This window comes from Chrysochloris asiatica, unplaced genomic scaffold, assembly GCF_000296735.1.
Source record: "Chrysochloris asiatica unplaced genomic scaffold, ChrAsi1.0 scaffold00659, whole genome shotgun sequence".
In the NCBI taxonomy this organism is placed as follows: domain Eukaryota; kingdom Metazoa; phylum Chordata; class Mammalia; order Afrosoricida; family Chrysochloridae; genus Chrysochloris; species Chrysochloris asiatica.
This window is the reverse complement of record NW_006409177.1, coordinates 129,200-141,999: the sequence shown is the minus strand read 5'-3', so window position 1 is coordinate 141,999 and position 12,800 is coordinate 129,200. Positions and strand designations below refer to the sequence as shown.

General features: G+C 36.8%; 1 protein-coding gene across 1 annotated transcript; it reads right to left on the bottom strand.

The window, feature by feature from the left end:
- Positions 1 to 2,425: 2,425 nt before the first annotated feature.
- On the bottom strand, positions 2,426 to 3,340 carry LOC102829320 (olfactory receptor 4C11-like). Its single transcript, XM_006877875.1, has one exon. It carries the CDS (start codon positions 3,338 to 3,340, stop codon positions 2,426 to 2,428), a length of 915 nt encoding a protein of 304 aa, XP_006877937.1.
- Between the last annotated feature and the right edge of the window lie 9,460 nt (positions 3,341 to 12,800).

Genomic DNA, 12,800 nt, shown 5'->3' with positions numbered 1-12,800 from the left:
CTTGTGGTCCAGAGCTTTATGTACAGCACCACACCCGGACTCCATATTTACAGAAGGTTTGAACTACTGACCTTAGTGTCATTGTTATTGTTGTTGTTTAGGTCCATGGAGTCACTTCTGCCTTATAGTGAACCTGTATAGAGTTTTTGAGAGGTAACTGGTAAGTTTGAACTGCAAAACTTGTAGTTCAATTTGACCTTGTGGTCAAGTGCTTATCCTACAGCATCACACCAGGATGGTCCAGCATTTATTCTACAGTGCCATACTAGGACTGCAAGCTTCTCATAGGAACATTAATATTGTGGCACTGTAGGATAAAGCACTAGATGGCTGGTGGGCTTGAGCCACCTACCTTGCAGGTGTCATGGTGTGGTACTATGGGATAAAGCATTAGACCACAAGGTCAGTTTGAATCACAAGGTTGGTGGTTAAAACTCACCAGTCACTTCTTGGAATACCTATACAGGATCACCATGAGTCAGCAATTACTTGACGATACTTAACAACAACATATATATAAATACATATGTTGGGGGAGTGACGGTGATTGTGTGCCATCGAGTTGGTTCAGTCTCATATTTATAGTGTTTCTAAGGCTGTAAATCTTCATGAGAGCAGAAGCTCTTATATTTCATTCACCTCATCTTTCTCCTGCCGGAGTGATTGTTGTTAAGTGCCGTCGAATTGATTCCGACACCTAGCGACCCTGTATAGGGTTTCAAAGGAGCAGCTGGTGAGCTTGAACCACCAACCTTGTACTTCAAACAACTTTGCAGTCTGATGCATTAGCCCACAGTGTCACACCAGGACTTCACCAGAGTGATTAGTAGATTCAAAATGCTGACCTTGTGGTTAGCAGCCCAGTTCATAGTACATTACACTACCAGGGTTGTTTATAAATCTATAGATACAGATAGATGGATAGATGGATATATATAGAGAGTGTCCTGGTGTGGCACTGTGGGTTAATGTGTCAGACTACAAAATCATTTGAACTGCAAGGTCAGTGGTTCAAGCTTACCGACTGCTCCTTGGAAACCCTATACAGGATAGCTATGGGTCAGATCCAGCTCAACAGCACTTATCAACAACAATGACATGTATATATGTAGGCTTCAAATAGTTCATGGAAGTGTTCCATTGTATTTTAATTTCATTTTCTACCAACATCTTGAAGCCCCTTCATATATGTACATATATATGCATGTGTTTATATATACATGCATACATACAGATATACACATGCATACATGGTTACTATATATGGTTATAGTAGATATTTATGAGGGTATGTCATAAAGTATTGCTACTAGAGTTCCAGTTCATACATGCATGGGTTTATTCCAAACAAAATGTGCTTAGAAATATCTCTGTAATGAGTGTATGTCTGTAGGCAAGTTCTATTAGTAATGAAATTGTCTAGTCTTGTTAAGATGCCTTAAAAAAAAAAAAAAAAAGAAGAAGAAGTTCCAATCCAAACAGTGGCTTCTGAGAGAATCTGCTTGGGTCAGTTAAATTCAAGGCTGAGAAGAGAGTTTAGAATGCTATGGTGACTGTATTTGGGATTCCCAAGGTATAACCAAGACGGACTTTCTCAGAGGAAACAGAACAATCACAAGGACTTGTTATGAAAACTGAAAACTGCATTGGTGAAAGAAAGGCCAGGAGATTTGTGCAGAGGGATCTTTTTCCATCAGGACAATGCACCTGAACATGCTTTATGGGTAACAAGGGCTATTCTATGAAAATACCATTGGAAAATCTTCCTCCACCGACATTACAGCCTGGATCTTGCCCTTTCAGACTTCTTTTTATTTCCAAAACTCAGGAAACATTTAAAAAGAACAAGATTTGAATCCCTTGAGGATGTCAAAACTGCCATTTTGATGCGGTATAAATCAAAGAATGCAAAATTCTTCAGAAAAGATGAAAACACCACTTTCCAGGCCAGATGGAGGATATGTTTGAGAAACAATAGTTTTACATTTAGGTATTTTTGTTTAATAGAAGTTTCCATGATTTTGTAGCAATATATTTTTACTTTCTCTGATATATTTATATAAAGAATACCAAAATGCTTATTTCGGTAATTGCTCAATATCTATTTATCCAGGGAGGAAAGTCTTATAGGAATACCAATTACCATATGAGATTTGCTTGATAAAGTTAAATTTTTAACAAAGGGAATTATTGGTTATGGTCTCAGGTAATGTTGTTGTTGTTAAGTACTGTTGAGTCGGTGCCGATTCATAGTGACCCTGTCTGTGTAGGGCATGTGCTCACTCTATCAATGTCCCCAAACTTCCAGTAGAGAATTCTATTATTCACATCAGGATAAGACTATTTTCTCTTTTCTATCATTTATATTTCATTTACATTGTTACAGAGTTAGCAGTTCAAGTCTTCTGTCCTTTGCCATCTCAAGTCATAGCTGGTTGCACCATAACTTTCTTATGGCATTTTTAACATCGGCATTCCTCAGCGTGTAAATAAGGGGGTTGAGCAAGGGTGTCCCAATAGTGTAAAACACAGCCACCATCTTATCTAAGGGAAATGTGACAGGAGGACGCGTGTATGTGAATATGCATGGAACAAAAAACAAGATGACCACGATGATATGGGAGGTGCAGGTGGAGAGGGCTTTCTTTCTTCCTTCTGCACTCTTGTTCCTCAGAGAGTGTAAAATGAAAATATAGGAGATGATCAGGATTATGAAACTAACCATGCATATGGCTCCACTATTAAACACTATGAGTAGATTTATGATGTAAATGTCCATGCAGGCAAGTTTCAACAAAGGTTGCATATCACAGAAATAATGGTCAATAACATTGGGACCACAGAATGGTAACTGCAAAACCAACAAAACCTGTACTAATGAATGGATAGAAGATCCTGCCCAGGCCAGATTCACCAGTGTACCACAGACACGCTGGCTCATGATGACTGTGTATCGCAGGGGTTTGCAAATGGCCACATATCGATCAAAAGACATGAGTATGAGCACGAAGATCTCCATGCACCCAAAAAAATGGGCTGCAAAAATCTGAATCATGCATTCATTATAGGAGATGACTTTCTTCATAGATATAGCATTTATAATCAGCCTGGGAGCTGTGGTTGTTGCAAAGCAGACATCAGCAAAGGATAAGTAGAAAAGGAAGAAATACATGGGCCCCCCTAGCATTCTACTGTATTTAATGGTGAACACGATAAGTGAGTTCGCCAACAGAGTTGCAAGGTAGAGAAACAAGAAAACCACAAACACTATTTTCTCTTTCAAAACATCCTGTGTTAATCCAAATAGAATGAACTCTGTCACACTGCTGTTTAGCTCCATGGTTACAGATGATGCAAAAGGTATGCAGTTAATGAGTTATCTGCAAAGAAAAGAATGTAAATAATGACTAGGTAATAACAGTGCACTTGGAATATGAGCTACAACTTTATAATTCTAATTCTGTGGTGGTTCTGTGGAAGATTTCTCACTTTCTTTGTGGGAAATCCAGTTAATTCTCAATCAAAACACCATATTTGTACCTAACACCAATCTGTTGGTGGAGACTTGTGTGTTGCACTTGATGATGAATAGGTTTCAACAGAGTTTCCTGGTAGTTTTCTTCCAAAAAATAGTCAATGAAAATCTGATGGAACACATTTGTGTGATTCCATGATGTACAAGTGACATGGTGCAAGCACCATGAGTCAAGTAACTAACAACAACACGATCACTTGGGATTTTTTGTTATTTGTTTTTTTAACGTTGATATCCATTCTTTGGAGTCCTGGTATGGGGCTGTGTGCCAATGAGCTGGAATGCAAAGTCAGGTTGAACTGCAAGATCATTAGTTCAAGCTTACCAGCTGCTCCTTGGAAACTCTATGCAGGGTCACTGTGGGTTGGAAACGACTTGATGGCACTTAACAACTGACAGTAGCAGAAATTCAAATCAAATTCAGAAAAGGACATGGAATGGAGGATATCATCGCTGATTTTAGATGGATCTTGACTGTAAGCAGAGAATACCAGAAATATATTTACTTGTGCTTTAATGACTATGCAAAGGTTTTTGACGATGTGGATCATAAGAAACTATGGATAGCATTGCAAAGAATGGGTACTCCATAGCACTTCATTGTTCTTATGAGGAGTCTGTACATAGACCAAAGGGCAGTTGTTTCAGCAAAACAAGGGGATATGAGTAGTTTAAAATCAGAAAAGGTGTGCATTAAGGTAGTATTCTTTCAATATACTTATGCAATCTGTATGCTGAGCAAAAATTCTGAGAAGCTGGATTATATGAACAAGAACGTGGAATCAGGATTGGAGGAAGACTCATTAACTACCTTTGATTTGCACATGATATAACCTGGCTTTCTGGAAGCAAAGAGGACTTAAAATACTTAATGATGAATATCAAAGACCACACTATTCAGTCTGGATTGCATCTCATTGTAAATAAAACAAAAATCCTCACAACTGCACCAGTATAAAATATTATGATAAACAGAGAAAAGATTGAAGATTTCTAGGAATTTATTTTGCTTGTTTAATTCCACAGTCAACACCGATGGAAACAGCAGTCAAGAAATCTAACAACATATTGTTTTAGGCAAATACTCAGTAAAAGATATCTTTAAAATGTTAAAGATGCCAGATCTAGGACTAAGGTGGCTGGACCCAAGACATGGCATTTTCAATCACCTCATATCCATGTGAAAGTTGGACAATTAAAGCCCACAGAAGAATCCATGCATTTGAATTATGGTGCTGACTAAGAATATTGACAGTCCTATGGAGTTCCAGAAGGACTAGCAAATCTGTATTAGAAGTACAAGAAAGCTCCTTAAAAGTAAATGTGTCATCACCTTTGCCTCCATTTCTGGTGTCACTGCTTCTCTGGTTAGGGTCCCAGGTTTAGCTCATGCTCTTCTTCTTTGATGGTCCTAGAGTCCTCTGTTCATGAAAAGTAAGATAAACTACTTCTTCCTTTTTGTTACACAATTTATACCGTTAGAGTTTTGACAATCACAATTAGGTATGATAACAATTACTCATTACTGAATCAATGAATCCTATCACCATCTCCTTTCATTAGACCCATCTAGACAAGATGAAAAACTGTTCAGTGGGGATTTTACCTTCCTCTACACACTCTAAAACTAAGCTCCCTCTTGAAAACTTGTAAATCAGCAGAGGTGATGGCATGGAGAGATTGAGCAGCTGAGGACTTTAGATTTATGGACAGAGATGAGTTGTGTGGTGGCAGCAAGGAGGCTGGCTTCCAGAATGTGCCTTTCAGTTGTTTAAATGATTATATAACCCTGTGTGTTTTTGTTTAGTTTTGTACCTAAAGAAAGAGGGGAAGTCTTGATAAAAGAAACAATCTATGATGGTTTGGGGAGGAGGAGGAAATGATGCATGCACTAGAGGGTAGAAACTCATGCTATGGTTGATGGGGCAGGCAATGTACAACCTGAGGGAGATTTGCAGAGGAAAGATGTGGGTGGTGGGAGACACAGGGAGAAATTCAGTGGTTAAAGGGAACAGAGGTAAATACTGTTAACTGTTAGTACGTGGAAGAGATGGCAACCATCTAATGAAGCAAAGTATAGGATTTGTTTAATGTAAAACTGATGATCTGCTCTGTAAACCTTCACTCAATTCACAATTAAAAGTTTAAATAAAGAAAAAAAAAGTAAATATGTCAAGATTTCCTCTTTCGTATTTTGGATATGTTGTCAGGAAGTATCAGTCCCAGAAGAAAGACATCATGTTTGGTAACGCTGACGGTCAGTGATAAAGAGGAAGACCTCCACTGAGATTGATGGACACAGTGACAACAACAACGGAGTCAAACATAACAAGTGTGAGAACGGTCTAGGACTAAGCCGTTTCGTTTTATTGTGCATAGGATTGCTGAGTTGGAACCGACTTAAAGTCATCTAACAACAAGGAATCAAAATTGATTTGATGGCAATAGAGTTTCTTTCTATAATCTGAATAATATCTTTATTTAATATGATTATTGTATCAATATCTTTCAAAAGTTTTCTCTGAAAAAATTTGCTTTTCTTAAAACATTTTTTAAAATACATGTTTTATAATTTCACCACTTACATATCTTCCATATATATTTTGGAAGATACATATACTTTCATGGTGTGGCATTGTGGGTTAATGCCCTGGACTGCAAAATTGATTTGAGCTGAAAGCTGCAAGATTGGCGGTTCAACCTCACCACCTCACCATCTACTCCATGGAAACCCTATACAGGGTCATTATGGGTCCGAACTGACTCATTGGCACTCAACAACATAAAATTAGAATATTACTGAATGATTGCAATTCCATAGTTAATGATAATTTTTACTATTAAGGTATTCATTTTGGATTCTTAAAAGTCTCACCCTGTGTAAAGTTCATCTATAATGTATTTATATACTTTAGCAGTTGCATACTAACATTTAAAGAATTCACAACATACTTTTTAAACTTTTAAAAAATTGAGTTTGTTTAAAAATTTCCCACTCAGAATAAACATTTGAATAAATGTCTTTCTGTGTATATTCTTCTCTTTAGTTTTAGTAATTTCAGGTAGAAAATTTCTAAGGATTACTGAGATAACATTTATGATTATTTTATAATTATTGGTTAATAACTATTACCAAATAACCTTCCAATACCGTGACTATACAGTGAATGTATTTACAACATAAAATATTCATTTGCAGCAAACTACAGTATAAAAAGTAAAAACATTCTTCAAAAATTCATAATTTCCCAATCCTACTTTATAGAGATAACTTGTGGTTCCTTACAATATTCGTCCATGTTTTTCAGGGTGAGAAATGTGCATAGTTTGCTTAAATGCCCACTTTTCACGTTAAATTTGGATTGTTTTTTCCATTTTTTTCTAAAGTAAAAGGAATTTAAAACAGAATTTCAATGAAAATATGACTTGGAACATTTTATTTGCTTAATGAGTATAATTAAATCTAAGATACACATTTCTTTGATTATTGGCAATAATGTCATTTTTTTCATATTTTTACTTCGTAGATTTTTGTCTTTCCAAATTATATATATCTTTGTTAGTTAATGTTTTAATGTCTTCAGAGTTTGAGCTTTTTCTTTTTTCATATTTATAGTTCAATCTTTAATTTTGATAGTTATCTTTATTCTTACTTACATGCTATTATTTTCAATATTGACCTAGAACTCATTTTATAATGAGTATTAAGATACTTGGAGTCCTAGTCTGGTGCTGTGGGTTAATGCACTGAACTGCAAAGTCAGTTTGAGCCTCAAGGTCAGTGGTTCAAGTTCATCAGCTGCTCATTAAAACCCTATACAAGGTTGCTATGGGTCGGAACCAACTCAACAGCACTTAACAACAACAACAATTGGGATACTCTTTTCTTCTCTAATCAAGAATCCAGCAGTGAGCCAATAACACATTCAAGTAAGCTATTATATGTGCTCAGATCTATGGTTGATATTTTGGAACATGGAACTATGTCTTCAAGCTCTTTACAATCAAATTAAGGGAATAACAAATCTTGGATAAAAATAATTATATATTAATCATAAGACTATACATGGTAAATCCTGGTTTGGCGCTGTGGATTAATTCGCCAGACTGCAAAGCCATTTGAACTGCAAGGTCAGTGGTTCAAGTTCATAAGCTGCTCCTCGGAAACCCTATATACGGTCGCTATGGGTCAGCACCAACTCGATGGCACTTAACAACATCAACAATGTATTGTGGTTCCAAAAGTAGAGAAAACTGGACAGAATAATTTCAAGGTCATTGAAGGGTCAAAAATGAGAACTATTTCAATGTGAGAAGCTAAATTTTCCATCAGGTTCTCCGGAACTAAGATATTGAATAAATTTACACTGAATTTCCTTAAGTAAAACTAATATCTCAAATTATCTCTTAAAGCTACACAACCATAAATAAAACTTTTTCTTTGCAGTCCAGCTGCAACTAAGTGTAATAACACTAATCAGCAGCTCTAACTGGAATTTCCAATTTTCTTGACAAAACTAAAAGAGAAAAATAAATCGATAATTACTTAGTTTCAATACCCTAAGTCCTTAATAGGAGCTAAAGGCAAAATAATACAAATAACAAGTGCCATTTGCTTCAGACTGGAAGTAGTTAAGTTAGTGAGTGAGTTAGTGATGGCAAGAAAGGGGGAAGCGCACACTGCTTCCGGCAAACACAGAATGATAATCATGAAAACTATCCTCTCAATAAATCAAAACGTTGTAAAGGAAAGTTGATTGGCTGATAATGGGCAACATGAAGTCCAGGTGATATACTTCTGTTTTATTTTAAATAAGCAAAGAGAAGAGTTGGAACTACAAGATAGGTAAGTGACGCTTTGCTAAGATCCATGCATTAACTCACATCAACAGTACCTCAGAATTCTATTATTATTGAGTTCAACCATTATTCCCTAATACTCCTGAACTATCCTGCCTCTTTGAAACTGTGGTCATCACAGTAGGGGAGTTTGCTATTTGCTTTTCTTTAGTATTATAAATGTTTACTTTACCTATTGATATGCTGAAAGTTCAGATTTTACCTACTCCCAAAACTCTATATTTGGTCACAAAAATCTTTTCTTTTCCTCTCAAAGAAATAGACATCAACCGCTATCCCCTATGCACTTATATTACTATGCTGTTGCTGTTGTTCAGTGCCATTGAGTCAGTTCCGACCCATAGCGACCCTGTATAGGGTTTTTGAGGAGCAGATGGTGAGCTTGAACTGCTGACCTTGTGGTTCAAACTGACTTTGCAGTCCAGCGAATTAATCCACAGCACCACACCAGGACTCACTTTACTAAATATGTATTGATCCTGTCACCTTAATTTAAGGGGTTTTCACTTTCCTTATTTCATTTGACCTCACTTTTTGATGAGTTGGTGTTTCCAATTTCTTGTTTACTTTATGTACAAAGATTGACCTATATGTACAAAGAATAATATACACAGATTGACTAACAAATATAATCAATATATAATGAGGCTTGGGTTCTAGACAGCCTCTCTTTTTAGAATTTAACTTATAGATCTTATAAATCATCAAATCCCTACTGTCCATGTAGATATTGCATTATAGAAAAGAGAAGTCCCTCACCAACAGAAAAGGATACCAACACCAGACGTTTCTATCTTCACGAAAACCAAAATCACCCATTGCAAACTTCATGATAGGACAAATATTAAAGCAAAAAAATAGATACATAAAGAATAATAGTGGAGCGAAGGAAAGGACAAAGACTAGATGAAGTTTAAAACAGGAGAGTAACAAGTAAGCAATGCCAGCAAAGGAAGGGCATCAAGAGGATACAGCGCTACGTTCAGAGAAGGTGAACAAAGAACGTTATTGATAATAGGATGACCCAAGGTTCTATCACAGAATTCAACTTTTCCTCCCTGAAACACTACACTACCACTTGCCCCAAAACACGGGAAGGTGCCTTTGTAGGACACGATCAAGGACTACTGTGGGTCTTGAGAATCCAAGTCAAATGCATAGAAATGCAGCCCTCTTTTGTACCCTGTCCCAGAATCATCATTACTAAACTTCAAACTCTTTACACAAGAGGGCTACCAAAAGTAGATATTTCTGCCAGCCTGGCTTCCTTGACACAGTGTACTTTATATCCTCTTGTGTAATCTTTAAGGCTTTTGACAGACAGTGTAGCTTTGCTCTAAGGCCAGGGAAGACTTAGGAATCCTTACCACCATAATCCTTTTTTGGTGGAAATGTCCCCTAGTAGCTTCATACATTTCAGAACACAGACTGGGCAGCATTCCATCAAAGTATAGATTTCCCAGATAAGTTTTGAGAAGGTATTGTAAAGAAAATATTTCAGACAAATTTGAAAAACATACCTTTTTTAAAAAAACTTTTATGAGCAGTTACATGACTTCCAATAGAGCCTATGTTTCATATCTTCTGTTTTAATTGACTTAGGAGATGAGTCATATATGAAGCCCAGCTGAAGCATGAAAATGATATTTTCTTGACATTTATCCATGTTTTCTGTCACAGGAAATGATGGGAAGTGGGAAGTTCATGGAGAGAGAGGACTCTGTATATGCAGACTACATAATTTCTCCCCAGAATCAGCTACTTAAACAAAATGAGTGAATTTATGACACTGAGAATTGTAGTAAGAAAAATAAAAAAGTGCAAAAGTTTATCAATCTGATTCTTGATAGCTTCTTTATGGAAGAAATTATTTCAGTAAACAGAGAGAGAAATGCCTTTCAGACAGTTTGCTTCCTACCAGTTATTTAATAAAAACATGAGTTAATGCTTTGGACATTTATAGTAATTCACACAATAGTTTATAAATGCCCATGACAAGGTTTTAACCTCAGGAGCTTCAAAGCAAGCAATACTCCCAGTTTCTTCCCTAAGGATGCCCACTGAGTCAGACAGTCCAAGAGCAAAAGCAAACCTTTGGACCAATTAGTTAAACTCCTATTCACTCTGAATGCAAGTGAGGAAACAAATGTGAATCCCTTCTCTATAGGATTGCTTAAACCAATCATTTCTAGAAACATGAATGACTTGAAGCCAGTTAAAGGCTCTGTTAAAAGAAATACATTTGGTAGACCTTGATTCTAACTTCACCACTATGGGCTATGTGAACTTAACCTCTTTCATTTTCTTAACGTCTTTGATTTTCAATTTCCTCTTTTGTAAAATGTTGCTGTTGAGTGCTACTGAGTCTGTTTTGACTCATAGCAACCCTGCATAGGGTTTCTGAGGCTGTAAATCTTTGCAGGAGCAGAAATCTTCATCTTTCTCCCCAAAAACGGATGCTTCTCAGTTCCATGCTTATCTTACAGAGCCATCTTTGTAAAAGATGCTGTTGTTGTTAACAGCCATCAAGTCAGTTCCAACTCATAGTGACCTTGTACAGGATTTCCAAGGAGCATCTGGTGAGGTTAAATTGTTGACATCGTGGTTCACACCGACCCACAGGAGGACTCGAATAAAAGTAATCAATTACTACTTTGTTTTGACAGAGTCCTGGTGTGGTTGTGTAGGATAAACACTGCAAGGTCATCAGTTCACACCCAACATCTGCTCCATGGACATCCTATGCAGGGTTGCTGTCAATCAGAACCAACTGGATGGTACTTGACAACAACAATTTTACTTTCAACATTGTTGTTGTTGTTGTTATGTGCCGTGGAGTCGGAACCGACTCATAGCGACCCTGTACAGGGTTTCCGAGGGTGTAAATCTTTACGGGAGTAGAAAGCCTCATCTTTCTCCCGCGGAGCAGCTGGTACTTTCAACATTATTAATATTGAATTCTCCCATCTCTAACACTATCTATGTTTTAAATCAGTGCAGAAAAGAAGACAGGAGATGGAAAGAAAAGGGAAAGTCATTATTTAATACTTTTGCAAGTTTTCTATTTATTTTTAAAAGATACATGCTTTTGCACTCATTAGGCAGAAAGCTGGATTTTTGCTTTTTTTAAATGTGGCTGCAAATTATTAGAGATGGTAGAGATTACATTGTAAAATTATTTTTTATTTGGGAGTCCATGTTACTACCCCAAACTCTGACCTAAGAATTATCTGCTAAGTACAACAGTGATTTTTAGGTACCTTCAAGAGGCAGGTATGAGGTGGTGGTGATGAAGAAGACGAGACAAAAATAGGAGCAGCAGAATGCCCTGATTATGTGCTGCAGCATGCTTTGCACTTTTGCTGCATGACCCTGAAGCATCCAACAGACCCAAACTTCTTGAAGAAAAGTACACCCAACTTCTGAACTGTTTTGCTACAGACAGAGGTGGAGAATCATGAGGGAAGTTATTGGTGATTCGCTTAAAGTCTAGCAGCCTTAGCTTTCCCATCAATTAAATAGTAACAAGAAGAACTAACTTTGAAAACTTTCTGTAAATACTAAAAGATAAATGAAAATAAATAATCATTGACTCAACCAACTGTCAAAAAATAGTTCCCTGTTTGATTATGCCTCCCAACTTGCAGCACAGAGAAGGAAAATAACTCATCTAAGGTCATGCAGTTAGTTATTGACAGACCTGAGACTAGAGTCCAAATCTCTTCATTACAAATACTAATAAGACATGTGCAATAATGTCATAAACTTTCTTGGTCTGGAAAATGACAACAGCCAAAGGAGGAGCCCTCAGGTGGCACAAAAAGTTATGTGGTCACTTACTGATAAGGTTGGTGGTTTAAACCCATAGGTCTGAGAAGAAATAGCTAGCACAGTGCTTCCCAAAAGCCTCTGTCTTGAAAACCCTAGAGAGCACAATTCTGCTCTTCACACATTTAACTTGACAGTAAATTTTAAAAAAAATTGTTTTTCAAAGACACCCATTGGACTGCCAAAAGGCAATAAGCTAAACTATAATCTCTTGAGGTTCTTTCAAGATTCCAGTTGAACTGACCATGAGTGACCATGAAATATTTATATAAATTGAATGCATTGTCTAACTGGATTCCAGGTCCTGCCATAGCAGTTCCAAGATATATTGAATGATGTTGTTCACGGGAACATTCAATTATAGAAACTAAGAAATGATGGCAACTGAGGGAATTTGATCTACTTGTTTCTTGCATGGAGTTTTAGGATGAATTAATGTCCTACTTTCAAGACATAGCATATGATCAAGAGCCAATGATATTCAGGGAGGAAGTCCAAGGTGCATTGAAGGAATTGGCAAAGAACAAGGCACCAGGAATTGATGGAATAAAAATTGAAATCTTTCAAGAAAGTGAGG

Bases quoted from the DNA above. Each gene is read 5' to 3' on its own strand.
- LOC102829320 (XM_006877875.1), bottom strand. From the start codon at position 3,340: ATGGAGCTAAACAGCAGTGTGACAGAGTTCATTCTATTTGGATTAACA.